This window comes from Oryzias latipes, chromosome 22 (assembly GCF_053564925.1).
Source record: "Oryzias latipes strain Hd-rR chromosome 22, Olatipes_Hd-rR_3.1".
Classification (NCBI taxonomy): Eukaryota; Metazoa; Chordata; class Actinopteri; order Beloniformes; family Adrianichthyidae; genus Oryzias; species Oryzias latipes.
In genome coordinates this window covers 17,121,822-17,147,390 of record NC_136258.1, presented here as the reverse complement: position 1 = coordinate 17,147,390, position 25,569 = coordinate 17,121,822, and the positions used below count along the sequence as shown (strand labels likewise).

Sequence of the window (25,569 nt, the reverse complement as noted above, 5' to 3'; positions counted from 1 at the left end):
AGCAGACAAGTCACACGTTCATGTATTTGCATTTTCGAAACAAAAAGTTTTTAAAATATGGTTTCCTATTTAAAATCATTTATTTAAATATGGTGTTATTATTTTGATATTTATTTTATTGTATTTAAAGTTTTTTTAAAGAGAGACTGTTTTACCATATGCCAGTAAATGCATCAAATCCTAACTACCCCCCCCCCATTGAAAATCATTTTAAAATTAAAAACATATATAAATACTTGAATCCAAATGTCAATATTTCTACATTAAAAACCCCATTTCCAAAGGACGTTTCTTAAAAACATTTACATTATTTTTGTACGTTTTATTTGTTTTGTTTTAGACAATATCAATAAAGTTTTGGAATAAAAAAAAAGGATTCCATAGCTTGTAGATCGGTACTATGCCAACCGGACGTGTTTTGGTTTTAAATGTGAGTTAACCAGGGTTATTTCGGAAAGTAAACAAGCAAAAACTACAGGGGAAAGAGCACAATAGTAAGGTGTGCAAAACTGATCAATTTCGTCGCACTGTAATCAGATTTATACAACAACGTGGGAGGAAAAGCGATTCTCTTGACGAGCCCTCGTCCGTCCACATAGAAGCTCGGGGCGGACTGGAAGCTTACGAGGCGGAAGAATAGAGCAGCTGGGCGGTGAGTGGAAAAACAATCTTATTGCATTTGTAATTGTGTGTTAATATCTCTTGTTTAAAGTCACGTGTAATATTGACGTTCTAAATTCAATCACCGTTGTGCAACTGCAAGATTCGTTCATTTTGTCATTGTTCCGAGTTTAAGTTAATTTACCTACAGTTTATAAATATATATATATATATATATAACCACACGCGGACGGATAACTGATTCAAGTTATTTGCTTAAAATCTACATTTTAATGCAGTTTTGTTGGATTTTGTTTACGAACGTCAGCTTTGATCAGCACTTCCTAAATCATCCTGAAGATGTCGCTGTTTCACCTTATGTGAAAATGTAAAAATGTGCAGACACGATTATATTTATGAAATGTCACTCACGCCTTAATTGTACAGTCATTACAATATAATAGATAGGACTTTTACATTAGTGTTTTATAATGGACAAAAGTGTAATAAATAATGCACCCAAGCATGCAGGCGTGTTCCAAGAACAATTAAAAGAATGGCCCCAAAATGTCAGGTGATTTTTTATTTATTTATTTTTTTACTTTGTGGGAATAATTTAGGAAAACTCTTTCATGTTACAACATGACTTCATGAACAGATAATCAACCTTAAGGTGGAAGAACCTGACTGTACTGCACTGTGTCCTAACTCAACATAAATCCAGATGCATGTTAAGTAGACTCTTTTTCAAAAACAGCCTTTTGATCAGCTGCTTAAACCTAAGACAACAGTATTTGACCTTTTTCCTCTTTTTATAAAAAAAATGTCATTGTACAGTGACACTCTCTAAAAACCAGAAGTGAGAGCAGCTGACAGTCCAAAATAAGACACTGAACTGCTTAGCAACACAAGGAAGTTCAGTCAAAACATAAGTATGTTCTTACTTTAAAAGGTATGTTTCGTGTAAAGGGGTCTTTTTTTGTACACTAATGCTTATAGAATCCATAATTTTGTACTTGTGTGATACTGTTGGGGTTCTAAAATGTCGGCTAAAAAATCAGAAAAGATAAAATGCTCGTTTTGCCTCCAAAAAAGGATTTACAATTAAAACAATCAGGAAGAAGAATTTGCTTTTTCAAGCTTCTCTTTTCTTTATAACTACATAATGCCATTTATATGTGAGTTATAAAGTTATAAAAGGCCTAAACCATTTTATTCTTAAGCCTTTTATAGTAAAAAATATCCATGTATATGATAATATATGACCTTTGGCACAAAGACAGACACAATTTTTAATGAAGTATAAGTTATTTTCCAGTCTTTTTTTCGACAACCATTTCATGACGTCATCCTAGAGTTGGCCTCGACAGCATGTCTGCGTCTCACCCACGAAAACAAACAACAAGTAAACTTTTGCCAAGATGGATATGCATTAGGGCTGCACGATATGAAGAAAACTCGCGATATGCAATATTAGTAATTAATATTGCGACAACGATATAATTTGCGGTATATAAACAATTAGCAAAACAACCAAAAATATTATTCCCATTCCATTACAACAGCTTAAAGATTATACTACAAATGACCCTTATTGACATAGGAGGCGAACATACAACATAATAGGGCGCCATCCGATTAGTTAACAACGTGAAGGGGTCCATCTGATTGGTCAAATGCAGAAAGAGATTCTTTCAATCCATTAAACACTTCAAGCTGCCATTAGATTGTTTGGCCACCTCTAAGGTAACCATTTATTGCAAATTTGCTATCTTTTGCGATATGCATATTGCACAGCTTGATATTGCGATAACAATAAATTTGCTGTATATTGTGCAGGCCTAATATGCATATATATATATATATATATATACGCATTTTTGCGAAACACTGCTAGGTCCGGGGAGAAAGTGTGTGTTAACCTGTGGGCGGTGCTGTCAGCGCAGACTCTTCCTGGAAGGGGCTGTTCTCTTATCTACATCACAATGTGAGAACCCAATCAATTTCTTGGGTTGGGAGGAGCTGGTGCACAAAGCGCAGGTTTTTGGGCTGAATTCTCTGAAATGTGTGAACAGATCAAAATACCACCTTTGGGGTTGGTGTTTTTGTGAGAAATTAATATTACAATACACTTAAAAGTTAAAAAAAAATGATTTTGCATAGTATAGGCCCTTTAAATATTCTCCCTGGACAACATTTGCCAAACTGCAAATTTTAGTAATCAGTTTTAGTAATCCCTCATTTAAGCAGATTATGGAGACATTTAGGTTGAACTAGGTGTCTTTGCCACGATCTTATTACTTTTTTGGTTTGCTCTTTACTTAAAACATGAGTCACTGCATTATGATTTTCAAGCATTTGCTGACTCATAGCTCTAAAAAGGCCTGCTGCCTATGGCAGGCTATTTTAACATTAAAAAGCTAAGTTTGACTATCCGGAATTAACATTGTAGATATCACCGACGTATAGCTGCCAGTGTTTCAATGTGTGACTTAACTTCCGCTTGTGGTCATTTGGTTTGGGTAGTATTGTTTGCTTCGGTGGGCGAGAAATCCTTTCTCTGTAGGGACTTTATAATCTTTTGATCTATTGTAAAAGCTTTCCCAGTGGTGTTTTAATTATGATTGTGCTGTTTTTAGTTATATTTCTAAAAATAAAGAAATAAATAAAAAAATAAAAAAATCCTGTTTTCTAAGACATTGTTTCTGCAGAGCAGTAGTAGTTCATCAGAAATTTGTCTTTGAATTGGGTGCGGGACCCTTGGCGCTAAGCAACTCCGCCCCCCTTCTCGTTAGTGAGAGCTCTTTGTTTACACGTTCTCTCGCTAGTTTACAACCCCTCATACCCCCACCCTAACATCACCAGTGCAACATGAATGATGAGGAATATTTGAGCTGTCCAGCCGGACAGTTTTGATCCGGATACCAGCTCAGGCGATATAAATGAAGACGTATGTGGATCCTGTTGTCTACAAGTGGATACATCAGAATGAAGCAGAGCAGGGAGCTTGTGGCTCACTCAGTGTGTTTTCTATGTTACAAATGTCCTCTTTTTCAAATGGTATTCTTTCATCTGCTCCTTATTCACAATAATTTAAATAAAGATATACTCAGAAATGCAATTTTAAGCTTAACTTATAGTCCTACATCTTCAGAAAAATGTAACAAGAACATGTTACAAACCCCCAAAACACACTATTTTTTGGAGTGAGTCTTTAACTTTTTGTTATACCATGGTCCGGATGAACACTCGATTCTGATTGGCTGCTGGGTGTGTGTTAAAACCTGATAACCGCACCGGTGAAAAAAGAAGTTCCGGTCACCTAGCTTAAATTTTTTGTATCACTGCGCCGGCTTCTTTAAAGCAACCTTTTGCTTTATCATTTGGAGAAAAACAAGCGGTAAGAGGTGAACTTTCTCTCTAAACTTATGCTTTAATCAACACATCGGAAAGATCAGCATATATATACACTTCGTCGGCCATTAACCCTTACACAAACTGTCAGGATCCTCAGGTCCTGGCATCTTCAAGTCCAAACCACCAAACTACCACCAGTGTCAGAAGATATCTGCCTGTTTTGCATGGTCTGCATTTCACTTCTGTCATGTGACAAAACCTCCAAGAATTCATATCATAACTTGACTGTAAAACTTTACAACAACCCTGGGTTCCATCTTTTACAAGCATTTTGGTGAAATAAAGCACATTGCATTTTCCTGGATGTCTGCTTGGAAAGTCAGCAGAAAGTAAAGGTTCCTAAGGTAAAGGTTAATAATGGCAAATGCAGCTTGCTTTAATCAGGAAAGACTAATTACTGCAACCAATTCAGGAGGCATCGGTGTGTTGTTCACTAATACTGTTGTAATGTGTTGCAGGGAAATGGAGGTAGACTGCCAGCCTGAGGAGGCCTGCACTTTTGATGAGGACAGCATTGAGCTGGGGGACGTCAAGGACATGAGACTGGAGGCAGAAGCAGTGGTCAATGACGTCCTGTTTGCCGTGTCTGAAATGCACGTGTCGCAGAACCTCGGCAGTGCGTCAGACGTGGCTTACATCAATGTGGAGACAAGAGAGGGGAACCGGTACTGTCTGGAGCTCACGGAGGCCGGATTAAGGGTAAGAACACGCTCACTGGGGACGTCGTTTGGACTGTCGGCCCTGACCAGATGACTGTTGTTTTGTTTTTGTTTTTACACCTCTCCATAACTAGGTGGTGGGCCACGTTTTCGACCAAGTGGACGAAGATCTGAGCACCCAGTACCACGAAACCATTTACTCACTTCTGGACACGCTCAGTCCGGGTTACAGAGAAGCATTTGGGAATGCTTTGCTGCAGCGGCTGGAGATGCTGAAGCAAACAGACAATGAAGGTGTTGCTCTGGAGACGTAGTGGAATGCTAGCCAACAAATAGTCAAGTTTTGGCCAATTAAGAAACATCAACTAACTAAAATATTGGAATGAACTGTCCTATCCAGTTCCTTTATTCCAAGTAAATAACAATGAATTCCTTCATGGTAACAACGTAGTGATGGTTTCTGATTGGCTGTGGCAACATTGTGCTTTTTATAACTTATAGTGGAAGCATGCCCCACTAACCCAGAGTTATGTTTTTGTTTTGCTCCTATTAATAGTAATGCAGTCCCTCCTGAGCTCTTCTGCTCACTTCAAAACTGGGATTAGTTAACTGCTATAGGTTCAAACAAACCAACCAGTTTTTGATCATCAGGTATGTCTTAGCAAGGAGCCACGGCTCTATGCTTTTACGTGAATACTGCCTTAATATAATACATTTTAATATTCAGAACTCATTACTGTTCATTTTTACTTAACGAGATTTCAGTAAATGTCTTAGTTATTGTAGTTATGAGTACAGCAATGCATTCCATCTTAATTTAGCAAAGCAGAAAAAAAGTTTGTTCTTTTAGGGGCAAAAAGAGCATTTAATCATCTTTCCTGATTTTTGTAGCTTAACTATTTTCACTTTATTGTGCATGATCATTTGATTTTGTGGACTAACTTAAAACTTGCAAATTCATACCCTTGTTACTTACCTCAATAAAATCTGACATTGTCTCCAAGTGTATTTTGTTTATTCTTATATAAAACCTGCAAAAAATAGGAAGTCAGTAATGCAGAAAACGTACAACTTAACATTTGAAAAGGGAAACCTCATTGGTCAATAAATTTCAAAATAAAATATTCCAGATGTTTTTCCCCAACTGTCAGGTTGAACATTTTTTACTGAATTTAAAAATACATAGAAATTCATTTTAAAATTCTAATTCCAGGTTGTGAAAACTGAATTTTAGGCTTTTAGTCTGAATTCTTTTTAAAAAGTATGCTCTCAGCTCCAAAGTTTAAAATTTAAAAAAGACAATTGCCTTCAATGAATTACTCCTCTCGCATCCACCAAGTAAATAACAGATGGGTTGAAATTTTGTCTTTATTAGAACTTCAATTTCATTCTCAAATTTTACAAGTGACATAGTACTAGTCAGTAACAAGTATTACAAAAGTTTATAGTAAAGAAAAGTATAGAATATACCATTTCCTGACTACACAGCAGCCATGTAAGATTTCCATTTTTAGTGGGATGTGGATTTAGGGTCATTCAAAACTCTTAAAATTGACCATTTGATCACAGCAAGAAAAAAAAAAAAGGCTTGCTTTTATTTTGAAGGTAAAGGGTGTGTGTGCAGTAGCGGTCATGCAAACTAGTGAAGGACATGTTAAAAGTAAATTTAACAAAAGGAATTAAAGGAGGCCTTGCTTCAATCACTGGCATTCCTTAAATTTTGTAATGATGTAATCCCTTTATGAAGACGCCCTGGGGGGGGGGTGTCATGTCACAATGTGGTGTCATTACACAATCTGAACTGGGAATCGGATGCAGAATAAGTCATTTTTGTTGTCGTCTTTCAGTTCCCACTCCACAACCAGTTTAATCTAGAAAAAAGAGAAGATTGAGGTCAGGGAATGCAGCACAGTTACTTCCACCCACAAAAGCCAGAACGAATCCACGAAATGTTCTGCACATTTTAGCATTTAGAATTCTTCACAGGAAGAACTTACTGGAGGATACTCCGACTTGACTGGAAGTTGAGTTGCATAATTGTATGCCTGACCCTTATGGATAGGACACTGGATTCCAGATTTACAGCCATCTGGTTCAGGAATGGGAAATGGAATGGGAACGCCGGCAATAATCCCGTGAACCACTGCTGTGCTCGTCTGGCTTTCAACATCTTGAAAATTAAGATATTTGGATTAACAAGTGTGTTCTATTATTATTATTAAAAGAGGGAAAGCTTTGAGAGTTAAAGGCCACTCACCACTATTAAAAGTCACATTGACAGTATAGGAATCTCCCCTGTGAAGCTGGCATGGCTGGGCAGTGCAAGGGTTGATGTCCACCATGGCCACTTTTCCAGAGGAAGAGCCTAAGAAACAACCATTTGGAATAGAGTTAGCACTTTAGGGGAAATGCCAGAATTAGCACACGTTTTATTCCTTTAATTTATTTTTAAATTTATTTAAAATAAACAAAGCCACTGCCCCTTTCCCCCTCAAAGTTAGCATATTCAGTCAACATTCAAGCTGGCACCCTGCCAGGGGGCTTCACTGCTCTGCCCTAAGATATGCCTGTTTGTTAATGTGGGTGTTGGCTAGACACATCCATTGTTAATAGACTTCTTTCAATATACAATGCATATTATTATCTCTGTACTGGATGTGGCACTTGCGTGCAAAAAAAAAAGAAGAAAAAATTAAAGAAAAAAAAAAGCAGAACAAAAAACAAACAAAAAAAAACTTTTCTCCACTCCCTTTCGATTATAAACAAAAAAAACTGCTGGGAGCATAAACAAAGTTCTGCATTTCACATTACTTTTAAAAGAACAGAACATAAAAACAAAACAGCAGATATGTGGTCTTAAATAAAAGTATATATTTTAATAAAATCAAAGGGTCGGGAATTTGATAATGAGAGCAAACAGTGGTGTCCATGGGCTTTTTATTTTCCTTTCTACTCGTACAAGTTAACTTTTCTCCAAGGCCAAGCCCCGTTAATAAACGCGAACTCCATTGACACCCGGTCAAAACTATTAATAGAAGGCAAAACCTTTAAGATATGGGGAAAGGAAAGCTTACCACAATCCACAAATTTGACGGAAGTCGCACAGGTGAGCCCCATCATCAGGCACAAACCCAATATGAAACCGAACCGGGCATCCATGTCTCCGTTTCTTTAAGGCGAGTTCAAACCTATAATTCTAAAATATATTCAAATACACACTTAAAACTTTGGCGTAGTTCAAATAATAAATGCCGCAAAAAAGTAGTAAAATAACCACAGATTTTTAACTCTAAAAGTTAAATAAACAAAGTACACGTGTTGAATCTTGATAGAATACAGTTAAATTCTTAAAAAAAATAATAATGATAAAGAACAAGCTGTACCTCTAAAGGAAGTAGCCTTTACCTCGACAATGTTTTCGCCCGAAATATCTATCTGACAACTCAGGATCACGCGATCAAAAACACGCCCTTTTCTTCTTTTCATTCTTCTTCACTCACATTTTCGTCTACTCCAGTCACAGTATTGCCATCTACTGGACCAAGCTACATTCGAAAATACAATCTATTGAAATTTAACCTCCAATTTTTAATTTATAATATTTTCAGTAAAAAATTGTGTAAGGTTAAGGTGTATTTGATATATGTTTATATATTATCTTTATTTTTTAAGGGCTTTGAATCCTAGGTTCAGCCTGAGAGACATTACCGCGGGATCACAAACCTCAACGATCTTGATTTACATGAAGTTCGACGAATCAGATTGTCTCGTTTGCTTCAGTTTGGGCGTGTCCGATTAAATGACACAATTTCTAACCAATAAACGCGCCTTTTCTTTCCTGACCCCGCCCAACTGCTGACGGTTAGGACGTAACACGTCAAATGTTATGGAAGATGTCAGGAACAATGTTAACGGCGTCTAAATCAAAAATATTAAACATCATGAGGTAAAATTTAATTTAAACATATTCCAACAATTGTTAAAGTTTTTTTGAACAAGTTTAGCATCTGTTTGAATGAGGAAAAGGGGCCGCTTGCTATATATTTGTCGCCTTTTGACTAAGCATAACTGTGGAGCCATGCTAGGCTAACTAGCTAAAAAAAAAAAAGTGCCTGTGTGTGAAGACATGTTTGTGTTTTTCAGAGCGTGCAGTCTTCTGAGAAACGTCAACGCGGGTGAAGTGAAATTCCGACCATCACTACAAGCTAGTCATGCAGCTGGGATTCGGACCTTCAGCAATGCTTCCCTGCAGGAGAAGACAGGAGTCTCGGGACAGTCCGAAGACAAAGTTTACCTCACAGAGTCCTGTGTAAAGGTTAGCACTAGCAGTTCAGAGCCATGCATTACTCTGGAAACTAAACTTAGAGTTTGACCAGAATACAACAGGGATATTATATGAAATGATAACTGAGAAGGACAAAGGCTGCACTTAATAATCAGAATAGTACTGTTTGGGTAATTTAAACTAGTCAAGAGCTTTTATTTTCTAACAAACTTTGGAGAAAAAATATCAATTTTTATCTCCAACCTTATAATATAAAGTTCCAGTAAACTTTTAAAAAGATGTACACAAACAGCTATAAAATCTAGTGATACTAGGCGCCTAACCATTCATTCAATTAACTTGTCTCTGACAGATCAACTTGGTGGGATAATTGATTAATAATTTAACACCTTATTGGTGCATTTCTGTTTCTACTTTTTATTTGAAATGTCTTGTGCTTAAATCTAAATTCACTCAAGCTGAAAATGAGTTTATAGAAGATATTGTGGGAAGTTTCTGCCAGAATGAATAGTTAATTGCTGTTTTTTTAGCACTGCATATTGACAGAAAAGCTTGCAGTAATATCAACTTGTATAATAATTTTAATTATTTTGATCTCAACAGTTTTTTATTTGAATAAATATTACACAATATCTCTCATCTGTTATTTTCTTAAATATAACAGACATGGAAACAGTTATGCCTTTCCCTTATTAGTCACAATATTATTTCTAACTATTGGGCAACATTTTGTGTTTTTCTGATATTTAAGAATCTTTTTCTTTAGAATTTTGTTCACTAACAATACAAATTCACAATTTTAACAGCATGATAGAGAGCCTGTCAAAGAAAAACTATTTAAAGTCATTAAAATAGTTATACAACCTTTTAAAAGTATAGCTATGATAGAAAATGAACAAAACTAAAACTTTTCAGAAAGCCAGGAAACAATTTCCCTTACACTTTTTTAAATATTACATATCAATTTGGGTCGTAGGTCGTAAATAAATATTATTTCTGCCTGTTTTTTATTTATTAATAATGCATAGTGGTTTGACAGAATAAGCTCTCAGATAAAAAAGGATTAAGTGTTAAATTTAATGTTCAAATGTCTGTTTTCTTCTTCTTTTTAGAGGTTGGCAGAAATAATGACGAAGGGCCAATACCTGAGGATACATGTGGAGGGAGGAGGCTGCTCTGGATTCCAGTACAAGTTTTCTGTTGACGATAACAAGAATGAAGATGACAGGTTAACTTTTTTTAACCTACATTTCTGATATTTTGGTCTTTAATTTACAGGGTTTTTTCCCCACAATTGTTAAAACCTTTTTGATATTTAGGTTAAATGTTTTGAGTTTTCATTGATTGTCAAACTTTCAAAAGGCGCTTGAATCTTGTTTCATTAAACCTTGCTTGTTCTTTCAGGGTCTTCGAGCAGGGAGGGGTGGGTGTGGTTGTGGACCAGGACAGTCTGGAGTTCCTGAAAGGAGCCACCGTGGACTTCAGTCAGGAGCTGATCCGCTCCACCTTCCAGGTGCTGAAGAACCCTCAGGCTGACCACGGCTGCTCCTGTGGAAGCTCCTTCTCTGTCAAACTATGACGCTCGGATCTCTTCTGTTTGACTCGTCAGTTCAAAAATGGACACAGAAATAAGCATTAAGAAGAAGAAAAAAGATAACCAGAAAAACGTATTTGCCATGTCGATGCACTAAAACACATCGTTCAGTTGTGACAGAAATAAATTACCAATGATGCTCTTTTTAAGTTTAAGGTAATATCTATCTAAAGAAAAGATTATTACATTTCCAGAGTTTTCTCTTGACAAATGTCCTCGTTTTTTCCTCTTTTCTTGTGTTTTATCATATAAAATAACAGATGTATTTATGAATCAGTGAACTTTTATGTGATGCAGTTAAGAAATAAAAAAAAATGTTCCCTGAATTTTGACAAAACCTGGTCCTATGAAACAGAGGCTCACTTTAGGTATGTTAACTATTTATAGTTCAGATATTATTTTATCTCAAATATGTAAATAAACTATATGTATGTCTGTAGACATTAAATTATTTGTTTCTTTCTGAATAAATAAAGAAAATAAATGTGTAATTGAATTTTTTTCTTGTGTAAGCGTTTTGTTTTTTCAATATCTTTTCAATTTTGAATTTTTAATGCCATTTAAAGCACAGTTCCATTACATTTATTAATTATAAGTTTACATTTTTTATGTTTTTCTGAAAAAAAAAAATCTAGAAATAGAATCCAGCAAAAAGAAGGGAAAAATTCAGCAAAACATAAATAAAAGCTTGAGAAAAATATTTTGCAAAATGCAGATTGTTCAGTTTGGATCTATAGGTGGGTTTATAATTGTAACATTTAACAAATCTTTTTCTTCCCGTTTTGTTTATTTACTGTAAAGTATCACATCAGAAATCTCTTTCAGGGAAATGCTGGGTGAGAGAATTTAGCAGAAAAATTGTATTAAACCATAAAAAAGTTTGCTTACTTATGTTATTATTTGCATAAGTACTTTATGCATGATTTAGTTTATTAAATAACAATGCACTAACTATGTGCATTCTTTACCTGCATTGTTCTACATTTAACTAACCCGTAATTCTAAATCCATTTACTTGTGGACAAAGCTTTTTCATACTTAGTTACTTCCCTGCATTGTTAGATTTTTCTGAACCCACTTAAAGCATCTTTTCACTCTATCTTTTGATACGAGTTTAGCTGGAAAAAGTTCTCTAGAAAAATCAGCTGCACCCCCTCAAATTGATTTAAACCTGTCTTGAATTTTATATTATAATTTATAAATTTTAAATGAAAATCCATTTTATGAGGTCTGCTTAGTTACAGATTTTTACGATCTTTGTCACAAGCTGCCAAAAAGTGCTGCTTTAATAAACTCAAACATTTGAAGTTCATAGTTGCTTTTTTTATTACTAAAATGGAATTTATGAAACATCCCACAAAAATATACAAAAAAGAATATATACAAATGATATGTACACCAATGAAATGTAAATAAAAATATGCAGCAACATTTGTTTGATTTGTCCTTAATAGGAACTTGTTTTGCATTTTTTTAATAGTCTTGTCTTTGATAAACATTCCTTTTAAACACAATATATCCTATTACACAAACATCACCGTCACTGTTGGTAAAAGTCACACTGTTCAAGTTCAATAAAACACAACGATATTATATCATAGCAGCACGCACACCCAGAAATAACCAAAACATTACAAATCAATCCAAGTAGAGCAACAGTGCATTGACGTATCTGTGTACAGCTTTTTTCTTTTTTAAACATTTCTGAGGAATTTGGTTTGAAGAGATTGTCTTCCTTGAAGCCATGCATGCCCGTTAAACACGAACAAATCCTCAAAAAAGGACGCGCACAGTATGTCATGATGGGACGAGGGACGATGGAGTCAACCGGTCAACAACACGACCACGAAACTCAGATGAAGGGGGGGGCGACACAGTGACCAGGTCAGGTGTACAGTGCATAGTATGCTTTGGCATGCTGACATCCAGAACATAACAGTGGATGTTACATTCAGGAGGAAGGCCACAGGATTTGGAGATACCAGTAAAAATAGAATGAAGGGCAATGTGATAAAAAAAAAAAAAACGTTAAACATAACCTAGAAAAACAACCTTCACAGACACTCATATTAAGGCTAATTCAGTTTGCTACATGTCTTAAAAAATGGCATCATCAGTAACACAAGTTTATAGGCCTGCCAAGTGGCAAAATGTACACAATTGGTCTTTTTTGTATTCTTCACTGAATGATATGCACACAATAACCCTTTTTTCCCCCCCTCATTGATAATGGGATGTCATGAGAGCAGGGCTGTTTGCCCCCAACTAAATTCACAATCAGGACTGTGAGCATGCACCTAGATTTGAGGCAGTAGAATAAAAATAAAAAATCCACTTTATATCATCATCAAGCTGCCAGGTCTGTCCTCTTCTTTCTCCCTGCTTCAATGCAGCCTGAAGAGCTGTGGCAGGAGACGCAGACACACTCAGTGCAGGCTGTGGACGCACCTCCACACAAAGAGGCTGGAGAAGAGCCATGCAAAGACAAATAAAAAAAAGGTCAGGGGGGGTCAGAAATGCTCATCATTTGTTGACTGAATGTTTGGACAAACCTTCTGTCGTCTCCACCAGCGCTCACGACAAAGCGGTCCCCGTTTGTGAAGCGGATGTTTGTCAAATGAGCTGAGTGACCCAGAAAGCGTTTGTGTTTGGCCTGCAAACAGATATCACATAGTTTGCTGATGAATGACATGTTTTTGGCGATTTTGACAAGTGTGAAGTAAATATATAAAGAGAATTAAGCTCAAAATTGAATTTCTGAGTTTTTCTTTCTTCAAATTCTTGTGAATCAACATAGAAAAAAATTAAAATTTGTGATGTAGAAAATACACTGGGTGGGCCACAAGCTCCCTGCTCTCAGCAATGGGGAAGGGACGGGGGGCGGGTTTGCTCCACACCAACATTCTCGCCCACAGGCAAATTTTTTATTGAACTACTGCTGCTCTGCAGAAACTATGTCCTATAAATTAACACAGGTTTTTCTGATTTAGGCTAAAACGGCATAATTATAAATAAAAGATCAGTGGGGAAATCTTTATAATAGATCAAAAGACGACTAGAGTGGGACTTTAAGGGTTTTTCCTCTCTATTGTACTCATACACTTAGAAAAAAACACATTAAAATGTGTTTTTTTTCTAAAGACAATATACACATTAAGAGTTGAAGAAGCAAAATTTCAGAGACAAGTATTTTGGATCAATAATAAAAATGTGTTTTCTGGAACTTGTCAAAATACCAATTCCAACTGTTGATTTTACTACCACCAGAGGGCGCCAAACACAAACGTGTCTTTCAGATCAAATGTGATGTTGGTGTGTGATAATACTTACAAACTTCTCCAAACAGGGAAAGTCAAACAGCTTCACCATCCCAAAGTCGTCACCTGTGATGATGTTAAGGCCCGAGTGGGACACACAGGCGCAGATAACGTCTGCTTTATCTGTGTTACGGGACCAGATCCCAATGACCTCGTCCCCAAGGACACTGGAGGTGCACACATAAAAATCTAGTTCACTCTCCAGTCAATGTGAACAGAAAGTAAGCCAATGTAACACTTTTCACCTTGTCCAGGTAGCCCAAGTAATCCTATCAATATGAAACTGTTCTGTGATCTGCTTCCCAGATGGCACTTCGTACACAAGTCGTTTATAAGCACCTGTGGATAACTGTTTCCAGGCAAAAATAGACACGTGTGAGCTGGCGTGCATTAGAGACAGGATCTAAGTCTGTCCAGTTGACCACAAAAAGTCTGTACCTGGATGTGATTGCTGTCAGCAGAGAAGTCCATCTGCATGACAAAGCTGGGGATGTCTCTGCAGCAGTTGATGCGGTTCAGCTGAGGGCCAAGCGTCAGGTCATAGAAGTCAACGGCACACTCGGTGGAGCCGACAGCCAGGTATCGAGAATTTGGACTAAACCTAGAGAAGTAATATGGAATAAAATACCACATTTTTGGAATCAAAATTTTGATGCGTTTTTGGCGTATCCTAAAGACAAGAGCAGTGAGAATAATGTAGTGCATCGTATAATAACCTAATATCTTGAATAGCAGAACGACGGTCTCTTTTCTTTCCCCAGATTTTAAGGGAGGCGACCAACAGGATGATGAACTCTCCGTTCTTCATACCGATTGCCACCATGTCTCCTTCAGGACTGTAGCTGATGGCATGTGCAGGGTGGCCCAGGTTCACTTTATTCAGCATCTTCTGTTTCCCCAAAAAGCAACACAAGAACTAAACATCAGCTGGATGATAGAAATGGGGAACTTCTGTTGGAATCAGACACAGAACCTTTTCTGGGATGTCCCACAGGCGAACGGTGCCATCTTCTGCTGCAGACAGAAACACGTCCCGGGAGGGGTGAGTACACAAACCCCATATAGGGCCGTCCATGTGTCCGTTCACTAGAATGTTGCAGGCGGCGTTCTTTTCTCCCACTTCAATTATTTCAGCATTGCGGGTCCCGACGAGGATTTTACCCTGCAGCAAGAAAGAGCGACAAGTTAATCTGAATCTGAAGAAACCCTAAACTGTGAAGTTTAATTACAAAATACCTTTCCTCTGCATACAGAACGAACGCAGTCTATGATCTGTCCCGTTTCTAAACGAAATGCTCTGCAGCGTTTTAGTTCCTGGTCCCAGAGCTTCAGAGCGCCACCATCCTTTGACCTGGAGTAAAAAGACAGAGGAGTTTTCTCTCATCTCTGAAATTCCCGGGTCAAAGATGACCTCTCCAATGTGACACTTACGGCCTTTCTTTGCCTCCTGTGACGATCAGGCCGTCTCTCAGTGTGGTGTACATAGTGAACACAGGGCCCGTGTGAGCTTTGGCCACTATTCTTACTAAAATGTGTTCCTTCCATACACACACATCCCCACTTATGGTACCTGTAAATGTCAAGTTATTCTGAAAGGAAAACAAATCTGCACTAATCTAGTGGCCTAAAAGAGCGGAACAAGCCAAGCAAAAAGCATTTCACAGCACATCATGTCAATCAGAGTTTCTTTTGAAAGTCTTTGAATAAAAATCAGGTACGATGAAGTGAGGTTTACTCACAGCTCCAAAGGCCACAGACAGCATAGTCTGCATCCGGGCATCCTCGATGGAACTCAGCACACCTTTCTTGCTAAGCAAAGCTCGACCAGCTAAAGTCCAGAAACGCACATGCTTGATCCCTACAGACACAAAGTGTGTGTCCGAGTCAGGCCGAAATTCAGCCACAAAGATCCTCTGGCTGTGACCAATTCGGTTGGCTACTTTGGCACCTGGTAAAAAAGGCAGGTTATGTGTCGTTTTTCAAAGAAATTCCAGCTAAAAAAAATGGCAAACAAATAAATATCCAGTATTCTTTTGTCACCTTCCTGCCACTTCCAGATGGTAATGGTGTGCTCAGGGTCCAGACCAACAGACAGCAGGAGTTTTCCTGTGGCGCTAAAGCTGACAGAGCAAACGCCACTGGAGTGGAAACAACGCAACACCGATAGCGTCTGCTTGGTCATGGCATCCCATACGTGGATGGACGGAGATGTAGCTGAAGGACAAAGGAGTGAATGGGAATTGGACATTGTATATAAAGTTTCACTCAGTTGTTTCTGATTACAGTAATGCGGGGGCTACATTCTAAAAGCATCCGCAAAGTAGAATTACAGATGTTTTAAGGCTGTAAAACCCCTCACCACACTTTATCCACTTTTCTCAGACAGACATGAACATTTTCACACTTTTCTCTCTTGTTTAAACTCACAAAGTTCAAACTTTTGTAGAAAAATACATCCAGTATTTTAGAAAGAAAACAAAAATCTGATTATGTTCAAAAATGTATAAAGCTAAGTTAAAGCACAATTAGTTGTCATGCACCTAGGTGTGTGAAATGTGTTCTCCGCATTTGACCCATCCAATGGGGGAGCAGTGAGCAGCAGACACAGTTGCACTCGGGAACCATTTGGTGGTTTAACCCCCCAATCCAACCCATAAATGCTGAGTGTTAAGAAAGCAGGGGGGTAAGGAGTCCCATTTTTAGGGTCTTTGGTGTGACTCTGCCTTCCAGTCTCAGGGCAGACACTCTACCACAAGGCCAGTGAGATGGTCATAAATGCAAATTTGCCAAATAAACACATTCTGCACAGGAGACATGGTATGTATTAGATTGATTGATAAGGTCAACACAGTGTGCTGTATAAAACAAAAAAAGCATGGAAAATGGCACTAAATACTTTGAAAAAGAGCGAGATTGCGAAAGGTGAACCGCAATATAGCAAGGGACCACTGTACTGTAAAAAAACAAACTTTTTGTTTAACACTTGGATCACAGTTTCAGGAGAACTCTCACCTGCCATGTCACCAGCATCACCTGCAAAAGGGGAGAAAAAACACAAAAATGAAACTGTGTATTGTACGATCTCTGTCAATCACAGTCCAGCTGGATTGTCTTAATATACTTTTCTAAGTTGTTTTTCTGCACAAAAGGTGAAGAAATAAGAGAAGCATGCCATTCATTGGTGAACAATGATTTCTTTAGATCAAATTAGAAGGTGTGCATCTCACAAACATACCTACTTGGCCAGTTGCCACTACGTTGGGGAATTTGGGGTGTTGATTGATTGTCAGGCACAGAATGTCGTCACTGTGTTCTAAATAGAAACTTTGGCAAGCTGTAAGAAAAAGCCAACAAACACACCGCCCACACACACACACACACACACACACACACACACACACACACGTGTTTTAAAGAAAGGCACTTCATTATGTATTCTCTGCAGCCACACAGTGATCTGTCTATTTACAAGTTGTCAGGTTGAGAACGATGGCGACTGAAGCTGTGTGGTAGATAATGTCGGCCCCCTCGTTCAGATAGTGCACGTTGTTGCGACAGTCGCTGCCACGGTAACCGAACACCAGCTCCAGAACCAAGTCCTGCAAGGGAGTCAGAAGAAGTCTGAGGGCTGCAAAGGTTAACACCATGACAACAGAGATGTACAGAGCCAGATGCGGGGAGGGGGGACGAGATCATTTGATTACAGAGTAACAGAAAGGCTGTCTGGACTGAGACTTCAGATGAAACAATCAGACGGGCAAGCAGCACTCTGAATCCTCTGCCTCCTCAAAAATAATCATATGCATATCTGGGTTCCTTCGTAGCATACCTCAATGGGTCTCTTCTTTTTGCCAACGTTGTTGGTTTGGAGCTTCTCTGGCTGTGGCAGTGCTCTGCTGACAGGAGGCCTGCAAGAGACAGCTGGGCTGAGAGAGCTGCCACCACACTGCTCATTAAGATAATAACAATGACAACAGATTCTTTCACTGCATAAGCAGTGTATGCTTTACATTTGTGAGCATTTATTATGACACAAATGAGGCCCTCCTTTAACAACAAACCAAAACAACAAGCACAAAATCCAGAGAGGAGAAAACTGCATGTGAAAAGCGACACTTGCATAATCTCACCTTGATCCTCTTTGTGGCAGCAAAAGAGAAAAGAAAAGAATGAAAAAAATAGAAAAATATCTTTCCCGCAGCACCTACAGATGCAACATCTCATCCGATGAGGACGTACAGTAAGTCGATACTATGTAACCATGACAACAACCTTCATTTCTGTAACAAGTTCTGCTTACAAAAGGTTGTGTAAAGTCTGTGACAAAGTGTCGACTTACTATGACAGGGAAAAAGAGGCGAAATTCTTCTTTAGGTGAAAAGCATGTTTCTTCGGCAAATGGATAGGAAATGTTACAAAGGGAAATCTATTTGTTTAACTGCAATGCTGAAAAATGATTTTATTTAATAAATTCAATTCTACTTAAGCTTCAACAAATTTTCTACTTTGTCTGCATTCTCTAGAAGCACACATATGGATACAATACTTGTAAAAAAAACAGTTGTAAAAATGCTTCATTATCCCAAATTATATATTTTTTTGTTATTTAACACCTAAAATACTTTTATTTGTTTTTTTTAAATTAAGGTCAGCTCTGATAACTGTTCTAAATTTTATAACATGCAATAAGTTGTCTGAAAATATCAACGTTATTGATTACAAAACTTACCTGACCACCCCTTGTCTTCACATGGAATAAAAGAGCATAGCAGGATAATGAGAGATGGACAGCCATTAAAAGAAAGAAGAGAAGCAAAAAAGGTGGAATTATTTCAAAAGGTCAGGGAAAAGTCCAGAATTGTAATGCAGGAGAAGAAATGTTGCCTAAAGAAGGCAGAACTGGCTTCTGCTTGATTTGACACTGGTGTTAACAAGAAGTGCTCACTAGTGTCTCTTAGAAATCTATATCCCAGCTGTAACAGTGAATACCTCTCATCCACAGACGGCTCCTTCAGCTGCAGGTGGGGTTTGACTCCTGTCATTACTCGCATGTTGGCGGATAAAGCCTTGATGGTGTAGCTTATCTCGTTCTCCCTCGTCACATCACTGTCGTAACCTGGTGAACGGTACAAACGGTTATTTCGCTGCAGCAAGAAACACTTTCAGAAGCAGAAACCCAAGCCAAAAAAGGGTGTTGTTTCTTGCCCCCATCGTCTTCGCTCTCAATGTCCGACTCCTCGCTGTCGCACTGCTTGAATTCCCGCAGACCCTCCAGCTCATGGGCCCAGATCATGAGGCACGTGTCACCCCCACCAACTGTCACCAAAAGGCTGTCGTTGTGGGTCCATCGCACATTTGTAACATGTGTGCTGTGTGCCACATAGCGTTTAAACTTAGCATATTTGCCCTAGGGAGAAAAAGCAGCACTTATTTAACCCTTCTGACAATGCATGAAATTAACACAGCATTTGCATACATCCGATAGCTCTGCTTTGAGGCACGACATGCTCCAGCAAGATAAAAGGTTCAATCATATCTTCCATCTTGCCTTGGCAGGGTATCTGAAGAGCTTGACGTATCCAAGGTCATCTCCTGTTGCTAGCACCTGTCTGTCGTTACTAAGGCAGGCAGCGGTCACCTCAGTGACTTCACTGATCACAGGCCAGGTGCCCTCAGCAGACGGGCCCAGGACACATGTCCACGTGCACCAGTCAATCTTCTCCACCTGAACGAAAACCAAACAGGAAAGTTTTGTTCAAATTTGAAAACTATTCATGGCAATATGAGAAAGTGAAAATATCATATTTTCTAAAGGATTTTTATACTGTAGTGTTCGTTTAGATTTCACATTTTTGAAAATTTTTTATTGCGTTTAAGAGACATAGAATTTCACTGCGCATGAAACAATAAAGCATTAATAGAGGATTAAGTGCAATGTATATCCTGTATGTATAGACATAAAAGAGAATGTGCAGATTCTGATGTCTGAGTCTGCAACCTGAGGGTTTGGAACTCTATCCCTCCGTCGTGGCTCCTTTGCTTTAAAGGAAAAATGCTATTGATTTGAATAAATAATGGGATAGTTTGTTTTAGTTAAGTTTTGTGTTTACGTTTTTGCATTTCTAAATGCAATGATGGTACATTAGAATAATCGTAAAGCACACATCTGTATCTTCTACTGCACAACAGTGTCTAGTAGCTGCTCAGAAGCAAAGTTCTTAATGTATATAATTGCATGTAGGTTTTTTTTTTCCTTCAACACCAATGTTGTCACACTGGCTTTCTTGCATTTAGAATTCCAGTTAATCTCGCAGCAGGAGGATCTTGTTCGACACAGAATGTGTTTTATTTTTAAACGAACTTGTAATAGAATATTTGTAATACTAAAAGCTACATTTTATAAATGATTGGCTTTTCTAAACTGTGAAACTTTTTAGCTCGTGCTGGGTTTTGCTCTGTAAGAAACTGGACTAAGTGGCTGTTTTAGCATTAAAGGTTGTAAACCTGTGGTATAAGTCTACTTCAAGACCTTAAACATAGTTTCCATCATGAAGAATTACTTGTAGCTTCTGAATTCTTCTTTCATTTGGTGAAATACAAAATCAAAGACCTTTAGTTTACAAAATGGCTATTTATACCATATACTGTAATTCTTGAGGGAAATTTGCTGGAAACTCAGTCCCTTTAGTAAAAGTTCTTGAAGGATCTTATACTTTTTGGTGTCTTTAGCTCGCAAACCTTAAAAATTTACAGTTTTTAACAGAACAACTGGAAAATGTAAAACTTGTTTGATGGTTGCGATTACGCAGAGAGATGTAATTTTAATAAACATAAAGAAAATCCCCCCAAAAAAGACAAGCACACATGAATATAAGATTCTCGGTTTAAACTTGACTTGAGTATTATTTCTAAAATGTGAACCACAGTTGCGTGCATAGCAAGGTGCTCAAATGTCACTATGAGTTAAAGCAACTACAAACATTATTCCACTCCTACGACCTAAATCAGAATGATACAGCTGAAAAGTGGGTCGTGTTAATGTTTCGCTGCCCTTCCCCAAGTCTCATCTGATCAGGAAGTGAAATGTGGGCTATCAACTCTTCAGCTGCGGCTTTTCTCTGCGTTCTGGCTCTGCTCACCTCTGAAGCTGGGATGGTCTGCCTCTTTCCTCGAGGAGCTTCAAAAAAGAATTGCTCTTTAGCTGCCGTGTTGACCTGGAGTAGTTTCCCTGATAGGGAGAAAATTATATGTTTAATGCAATTAACATCTGTTTCCACTTTAGCTCTTAAGGAGACATGTTTACCTCGTTTGTCCCAGTCCAGATGAGTGATATAACTTAAACATCCTTTGCAAACTCCAACTCGTTTGCTGCTCATTACGTTGTAAATGTCCACAAAACTATCCGCTGAGGCGACGGCGAGGTATTTTCCAGCTCCTGCGGCAATGAAAGTAGAGTCAAGAAAATGTTCTTATTTAATGTCTTATAAAGGAAATTCTCTGTGATGACTTAAGCAAATAAATTAAATTGATAGGAAGATAGGAAGGAAGAGCAACATCTCTACAAACTTTATTGGGGAAGTTATTTGGTCATTTATTTGGTTGTTTAATGAAAAAAGCAATGAAAAATAAGAAAAACCATTATAAATGCATACCTATTACAGTTATATTCCCTCTTCTAAATACACTTTAGGTACAAAAATAAATAAAATGGAAACATTCCAACACTGTAAAAGAATAAGTTTCATTCTTTCCTCTTGCTTCATCCACCCCCACTGTTTCTCATCCCTTTCTTGCTGTTTCGTTGTCTGGCCTTATTATAGAAAGCCATTAATTTGCCTCGGGCCTGCAGCAGAATCTCAGATTCACAACAGGAGGGAAGCAAGCATACCTGCCCACGATTCAGCCCAGCTTCTACATAGTGTAAACTGGAGTCCTCTGAAGGGCTTTTCAAGGTCTATTCACATCTCAGAGGAGTTTTGAAATGACAAACAAGATTGAAAGTGAACAATAAACCTGGAGAGAATCTGATGTCTGAGATGGCGTCCTTGCGATGGTGGAAGGACACCAGGTCTTCTAAGGTGTCTGCGTTCACAATGATGAAACTGCCGTCATTCAGCCCCACCGCTAGAGCCTTACCATCAGGGGAGAAACAGCAGCAGCGGCCGCCTGGTGAAAACCAGATGTCTGTTTATTACCTGGAACCGATTCACTTCCATTTGGTAAATGACTTGGTACTCAATGTTTGCTCCAACACTGACGCACCTTTCCTGAGTTTGCGTACAGCCAGCATGCAGTGACTGGGAGACAGGTCCCATATGCGCAGGGTTTTGTCATCGCTGACAGTGGCACAGAGAGGGAGATGAGGATGAGAGGCCAGGCCCCACACTTCACCCTCCATGTGACCCTGGAGACACATGTGGACCATAAATGTGCCATTAGTACTTGCTAAAAGGCAAAGGAACCCAAACTATGTTTTCAGCTGTAAAAAGCAAAAGTAACAAACATCAAATTGCATTCCATTGTGCTGTTTCTACCATTATTGATTGTTTATGAGAACTGGACTGAGTGGCCCCTCCCTTTTGTGTTCCATACAGGAAGTACCTGCTGGCTCCAGGTACTTCCTGGAGCCAGCACCGAACCAAAATCCTATAAACTTTTAGAAAGAAATAACAGCTATTACTCAGTCATTTTATTTGTCAAAATAACCATTCTTTTTTATCATGTTCTCGGTAATCATATTCTTTTTTTAATGACCTTGTTTCTGTAGTGCCACTTATTCAAGTTTAAACTGATGCCTAAATTAAAAAATGTGGTGCCCACCGGCCCTCACGTCTAACATCAGAATCTCCCAAGTCCACTTTCAAGTGTTGGGGGGATGTCCTTTGCTGTGGCCATTCCCATGCTGTTGCTATGGCAATGTTGACTCAGGTCAACTTGGACCAATCACTGCTTACTGACAATTACTGGCTCCAACGTGGCAACGTCTGTATCGTGAACAAATGGCGACTGAATTGATGTAAGCTTTTTTATATGGGGGATGTCACACTCACTCAGTCCAGTTCTCTGATACAGTTTGATCTCTGTGACCACAAATGAGCCCGCAAGAAAATACAGAATCACCTAATTTTTAAGTAAAAGTAATAGGTTTTTATTTTCTTTACTATTTTTCACTGCTGCTTGATTTATACATTTGAGCTCATAAGTCAGTCAGAAGCATGGAGTCACCCATGTTGCTGCTGATGGATGACTGATTCTTGGTTTATCGTAGGAAGCTAGCACTCTTAAGAGTAGTTTGTCAGGCGTAGTGAGCTGAAGGCTGATCAATGTTGTTGCATGCTGTTTTGCATTTTGTGCTTCAAATCTCACTCAATACTAAACAAAACCTTGTTTTGCCAAAGGGCATGATCGATCGCTGAAGTTTGATTACATCGAATCAGTCTAGAAATAGACACGTTGCAAGCTTAGCATGGGGCATTGTCTCTCTTTTCTTTTTTCAAAGCCAGAGGAAACTGTTTCACAAGGATTTAGTTCCATTTTTAAACTGTCTTGTTAGGACTCTGTGTCCTCCTGACAAGATTAAAGTCCTATATTACTGTTGTTATTCACACTTTGCGAAGATGTTGAATTTACAACACTTATCAAGAAAGAGAATAGAAGTAGAGCTACAAGTGGAACCAAGTGTTGCATGAATTAATTTGACATTTTCATGTTCTTTAGTCGTAAAAAATCTGTGTTGACGGACGCAGACTATACATCAGGTGCGGCACATATAAACTGGCAGGGGAGTTCTTTGTCTCTGACCCTGCCCGATCCCAGTCTTCTCCCATTAGAGCAGGACACATTCCATGTGTGCTGGGCAGTGGGGCAGAGTTGCTCAGCTGTGTGTACACTCAGAACCCAAAGCAATCTATCAGGTTACAGAGAGATGAGGCCTATAGTCTGCAGGCATGTTGGAAAGAAAAATGTCTCCCAGTGAGAAATGAGGACACATCATTAGGAGTAGATATCCCAGCACGTCAATAGCACAGAGCTTCACTTTAGGCGTTCTTTGCTCTCGTTTCTGATAAAGTTGGTGTAAAGCAGAACCAGGGAGAATAATATCTATTTCTGAATGCTAGTCTTTGTTTTTGAAAAATACTTCTAACTCAGCAGGTCATATATTGTAGTCTGCAAGATCACTGAGCATCTGTATGCAGTTCCACTGCAGCATTTTTGTGAAGGGGTTTTTGTTGTACTGTCTTTAAGGGGCTGGGCATCCACAGTTGAAGTCAGTCTTAAGAAAACTTCTTATCTCCACACACCAGTTCTTCTTTAAAGCTTAAACCATTTAGTCAGAACTCCACGAAAAACACCTTTAGTGTTCAGCCGTTTGTTTGGATGTTACAAATGAGCTGTGTCCACTTTGTTTGTGACATTTAAAGTTGTGGATTTCCACCCACTTTTGGGGGATTATTTGAGACAATAACTGTGAAAAAGCAAAGTCTTACAGTGGACCACACCCCTTGTGACCCTTTTGTTTGCGTTTCTGCAAACAATTTGAGTTACCTAATACCTTTATTTGAGTTGTTTTTGACTTTTTTGGGGGTTAGTTGATCTTGTTACACCCGGTTTGTTTCACTATCTTGGTTTATGGCTGTTGGGCTCCATTTTGTGGGTCAGGTTACTGTTTGTCTAGTGCAGCAATGTTCTTCAATTTTCTTCACAAGCGACATGTTTTTCTCTTGAAGTGGTGGGAGGACGGCAGATTCTATTTGTGGTCAAATCGGGTTCTCTTTTTTGTATTTGGGTCTGTCCACTTTTTTTGCTCTTTTGCTATTTATTTCGTCCCCAGATGTCGTTTCAGCACCAATGGGCTCATTTAGTTTTCTGATAGAACTTCTTTGAACATGTTTTTTATTTATTTGTGGATTTGTGTCCTTGTGAAAATTCAGTGACAGATAATCGCAGAAAAGTTTATTCTGATGTGAATTTTTCATGAAGTCTTTTTTTTTTACTCACCTGGACCAGCAGAGTAATGGGTCCGCTCTTATCCACCTCCAGGATCTCTCCATTTTTGGTTCCTACAAGAATGTGGCCATGGCCAAGGGATATGGCACGAATAGAGGGATTGTCCTCCAAAAGAAGGCCTGCAGAGTTGGGGAATAAACGAATAAAAGTGAAAGACATTTATGTCATGCGAGTTAAAAAGTGTGTATTGGCTTGAAAATATCACATCCTGTAATGCAAAGAAGTTAGTTCAAGACTTACCTTTAGAGCCTGGAGCGAGGACTGCTCTCTTGATGGCGTAAGTCTTGAGACACCTCTCAAAAGTGTCATCCCACAGAGCTACAATACCATCCTTTCCACCAGTAACAAAACCCTGAAAAGAAAAACGTTGGCACTTTATCAGATCATTTAGTCTTCAAACAGATTTTTTAAGATCTACTACTTTCAGGAACACTTTCCCTTAATACTGTTTTGATTGGGATTGATTATGTTTAGTCAGTCAGAATCTACACCTTGTCTCCTTTATTTAACCATTATGAAAAATGATTGGAACAACTCAATAACTATCGCTACTTTTTCAGGAACTGGTAATCTAGATATTTACTTTACTTTTATTATTTTGTCTGCTACATCTCAAAACCAAATGCAGCTAACTGGGGTTCTGCTAACATACAAAGGGGCAAACATTTGGTAGATTAAATTTGAAGATCT

At 38.4% G+C, this 25,569-nt stretch overlaps 4 protein-coding genes across 12 annotated transcripts in view; 2 read left to right on the top strand and 2 right to left on the bottom strand.

The window, feature by feature from the left end:
* Window positions 1-319: 319 nt before the first annotated feature.
* gskip (gsk3b interacting protein) lies at window positions 320-5,679 on the top strand. Of its 2 annotated transcripts, none has more exons than XM_020713444.3 (4): window positions 320-430; window positions 538-652; window positions 4,476-4,716; window positions 4,811-5,679. In XM_020713444.3, the coding sequence occupies exons 3-4, from the start codon at window positions 4,480-4,482 to the stop codon at window positions 4,988-4,990; spliced, it is 417 nt and encodes a 138-aa protein (XP_020569103.1). In that variant the 5' UTR covers window positions 320-430; window positions 538-652; window positions 4,476-4,479; the 3' UTR covers window positions 4,991-5,679. The 2 variants fall into 2 exon arrangements, with proteins under 2 accessions (XP_020569103.1, XP_020569102.1); XM_020713443.3 differs by having other exon boundaries at window positions 376-457.
* A 347-nt stretch (window positions 5,680-6,026) lies between these two features.
* LOC111946828 (NPC intracellular cholesterol transporter 2) lies at window positions 6,027-8,221 on the bottom strand. 4 transcript variants are annotated; one of them, XM_023951573.2, is made up of 5 exons: window positions 8,082-8,221; window positions 7,751-7,872; window positions 6,934-7,041; window positions 6,674-6,846; window positions 6,027-6,547 (listed from the first exon to the last, which is right to left on the bottom strand). In XM_023951573.2, exons 2-5 carry the CDS (start codon window positions 7,833-7,835, stop codon window positions 6,464-6,466), a joined length of 450 nt encoding a protein of 149 aa, XP_023807341.1. In that variant the 5' UTR covers window positions 7,836-7,872; window positions 8,082-8,221; the 3' UTR covers window positions 6,027-6,463. The 4 variants fall into 4 exon arrangements, with proteins under 4 accessions (XP_023807341.1, XP_023807339.1, XP_078797117.1 ...); XM_023951571.2 differs by having other exon boundaries at window positions 8,060-8,195; XM_078940991.1 differs by having other exon boundaries at window positions 7,751-7,864; window positions 8,060-8,193.
* A 244-nt stretch (window positions 8,222-8,465) lies between these two features.
* isca2 (iron-sulfur cluster assembly 2) lies at window positions 8,466-11,051 on the top strand. The gene is made up of 4 exons (XM_004082318.5): window positions 8,466-8,622; window positions 8,820-8,991; window positions 10,074-10,189; window positions 10,366-11,051. Exons 1-4 carry the CDS (start codon window positions 8,558-8,560, stop codon window positions 10,538-10,540), a joined length of 528 nt encoding a protein of 175 aa, XP_004082366.1. The 5' UTR covers window positions 8,466-8,557; the 3' UTR covers window positions 10,541-11,051.
* An 805-nt stretch (window positions 11,052-11,856) lies between these two features.
* The window catches only part of eml5 (EMAP like 5), a 36,662-nt gene continuing 22,949 nt past the window's right edge, over window positions 11,857-25,569 (bottom strand). For 2 of the 5 annotated variants that reach the window (XM_078940988.1, XM_020713774.3), the window contains 25 exons: window positions 25,120-25,231; window positions 24,871-24,998; window positions 22,135-22,276; window positions 21,886-22,038; window positions 21,176-21,307; window positions 21,012-21,100; window positions 19,421-19,597; window positions 19,078-19,279; window positions 18,862-18,988; window positions 18,602-18,616; window positions 17,702-17,780; window positions 17,342-17,471; window positions 17,108-17,206; window positions 16,885-16,905; window positions 15,913-16,086; window positions 15,612-15,820; window positions 15,304-15,461; window positions 15,109-15,223; window positions 14,846-15,034; window positions 14,589-14,761; window positions 14,311-14,473; window positions 14,118-14,221; window positions 13,886-14,039; window positions 13,108-13,208; window positions 11,857-13,018 (listed from right to left, as the gene is read on the bottom strand). In XM_078940988.1, coding sequence (XP_078797114.1) covers window positions 12,982-13,018; window positions 13,108-13,208; window positions 13,886-14,039; window positions 14,118-14,221; window positions 14,311-14,473; window positions 14,589-14,761; window positions 14,846-15,034; window positions 15,109-15,223; window positions 15,304-15,461; window positions 15,612-15,820; window positions 15,913-16,086; window positions 16,885-16,905; window positions 17,108-17,206; window positions 17,342-17,471; window positions 17,702-17,780; window positions 18,602-18,616; window positions 18,862-18,988; window positions 19,078-19,279; window positions 19,421-19,597; window positions 21,012-21,100; window positions 21,176-21,307; window positions 21,886-22,038; window positions 22,135-22,276; window positions 24,871-24,998; window positions 25,120-25,231 — 3,183 coding nt within the window. In that variant the 3' untranslated portion in view covers window positions 11,857-12,981. Of the gene's footprint in view, window positions 13,019-13,107; window positions 13,209-13,885; window positions 14,040-14,117; window positions 14,222-14,310; window positions 14,474-14,588; window positions 14,762-14,845; window positions 15,035-15,108; window positions 15,224-15,303; window positions 15,462-15,611; window positions 15,821-15,912; window positions 16,087-16,884; window positions 16,906-17,107; window positions 17,207-17,341; window positions 17,472-17,701; window positions 17,781-18,002; window positions 18,012-18,601; window positions 18,617-18,861; window positions 18,989-19,077; window positions 19,280-19,420; window positions 19,598-21,011; window positions 21,101-21,175; window positions 21,308-21,885; window positions 22,039-22,134; window positions 22,277-24,870; window positions 24,999-25,119; window positions 25,232-25,569 lie in introns of all 5 variants that reach the window. The other 3 variants (XM_011490410.3, XM_020713776.3, XM_004082576.4) reach the window with 2 other exon arrangements.

What these genes read in the sequence shown, in the direction of transcription:
- gskip (XM_020713444.3), top strand. Translation starts at nt 4,480, where the DNA reads ATGGAGGTAGACTGCCAGCCTGAGGAGGCCTGCACTTTTGATGAGGAC. An exon ending in TCACGGAGGCCGGATTAAGG is followed by an intron (nt 4,717 to 4,810) that starts GTAAGAACACGC and finishes CTCCATAACTAG; the next exon opens with GTGGTGGGCCACGTTTTCGA.
- isca2 (XM_004082318.5), top strand. Translation starts at nt 8,558, where the DNA reads ATGTTATGGAAGATGTCAGGAACAATGTTAACGGCGTCTAAATCAAAA. An exon ending in AAAATATTAAACATCATGAG is followed by an intron (nt 8,623 to 8,819) that starts GTAAAATTTAAT and finishes TGTGTTTTTCAG; the next exon opens with AGCGTGCAGTCTTCTGAGAA. An exon ending in AACAAGAATGAAGATGACAG is followed by an intron (nt 10,190 to 10,365) that starts GTTAACTTTTTT and finishes TTGTTCTTTCAG; the next exon opens with GGTCTTCGAGCAGGGAGGGG.
- LOC111946828 (XM_023951573.2), bottom strand. Translation starts at nt 7,835, where the DNA reads ATGGATGCCCGGTTCGGTTTCATATTGGGTTTGTGCCTGATGATGGGG. An exon ending in CAATGTGACTTTTAATAGTG is followed by an intron (nt 6,847 to 6,933) that starts GTGAGTGGCCTT and finishes TTAATTTTCAAG; the next exon opens with ATGTTGAAAGCCAGACGAGC. An exon ending in TCAAGTCGGAGTATCCTCCA is followed by an intron (nt 6,548 to 6,673) that starts GTAAGTTCTTCC and finishes TCTTTTTTCTAG; the next exon opens with ATTAAACTGGTTGTGGAGTG.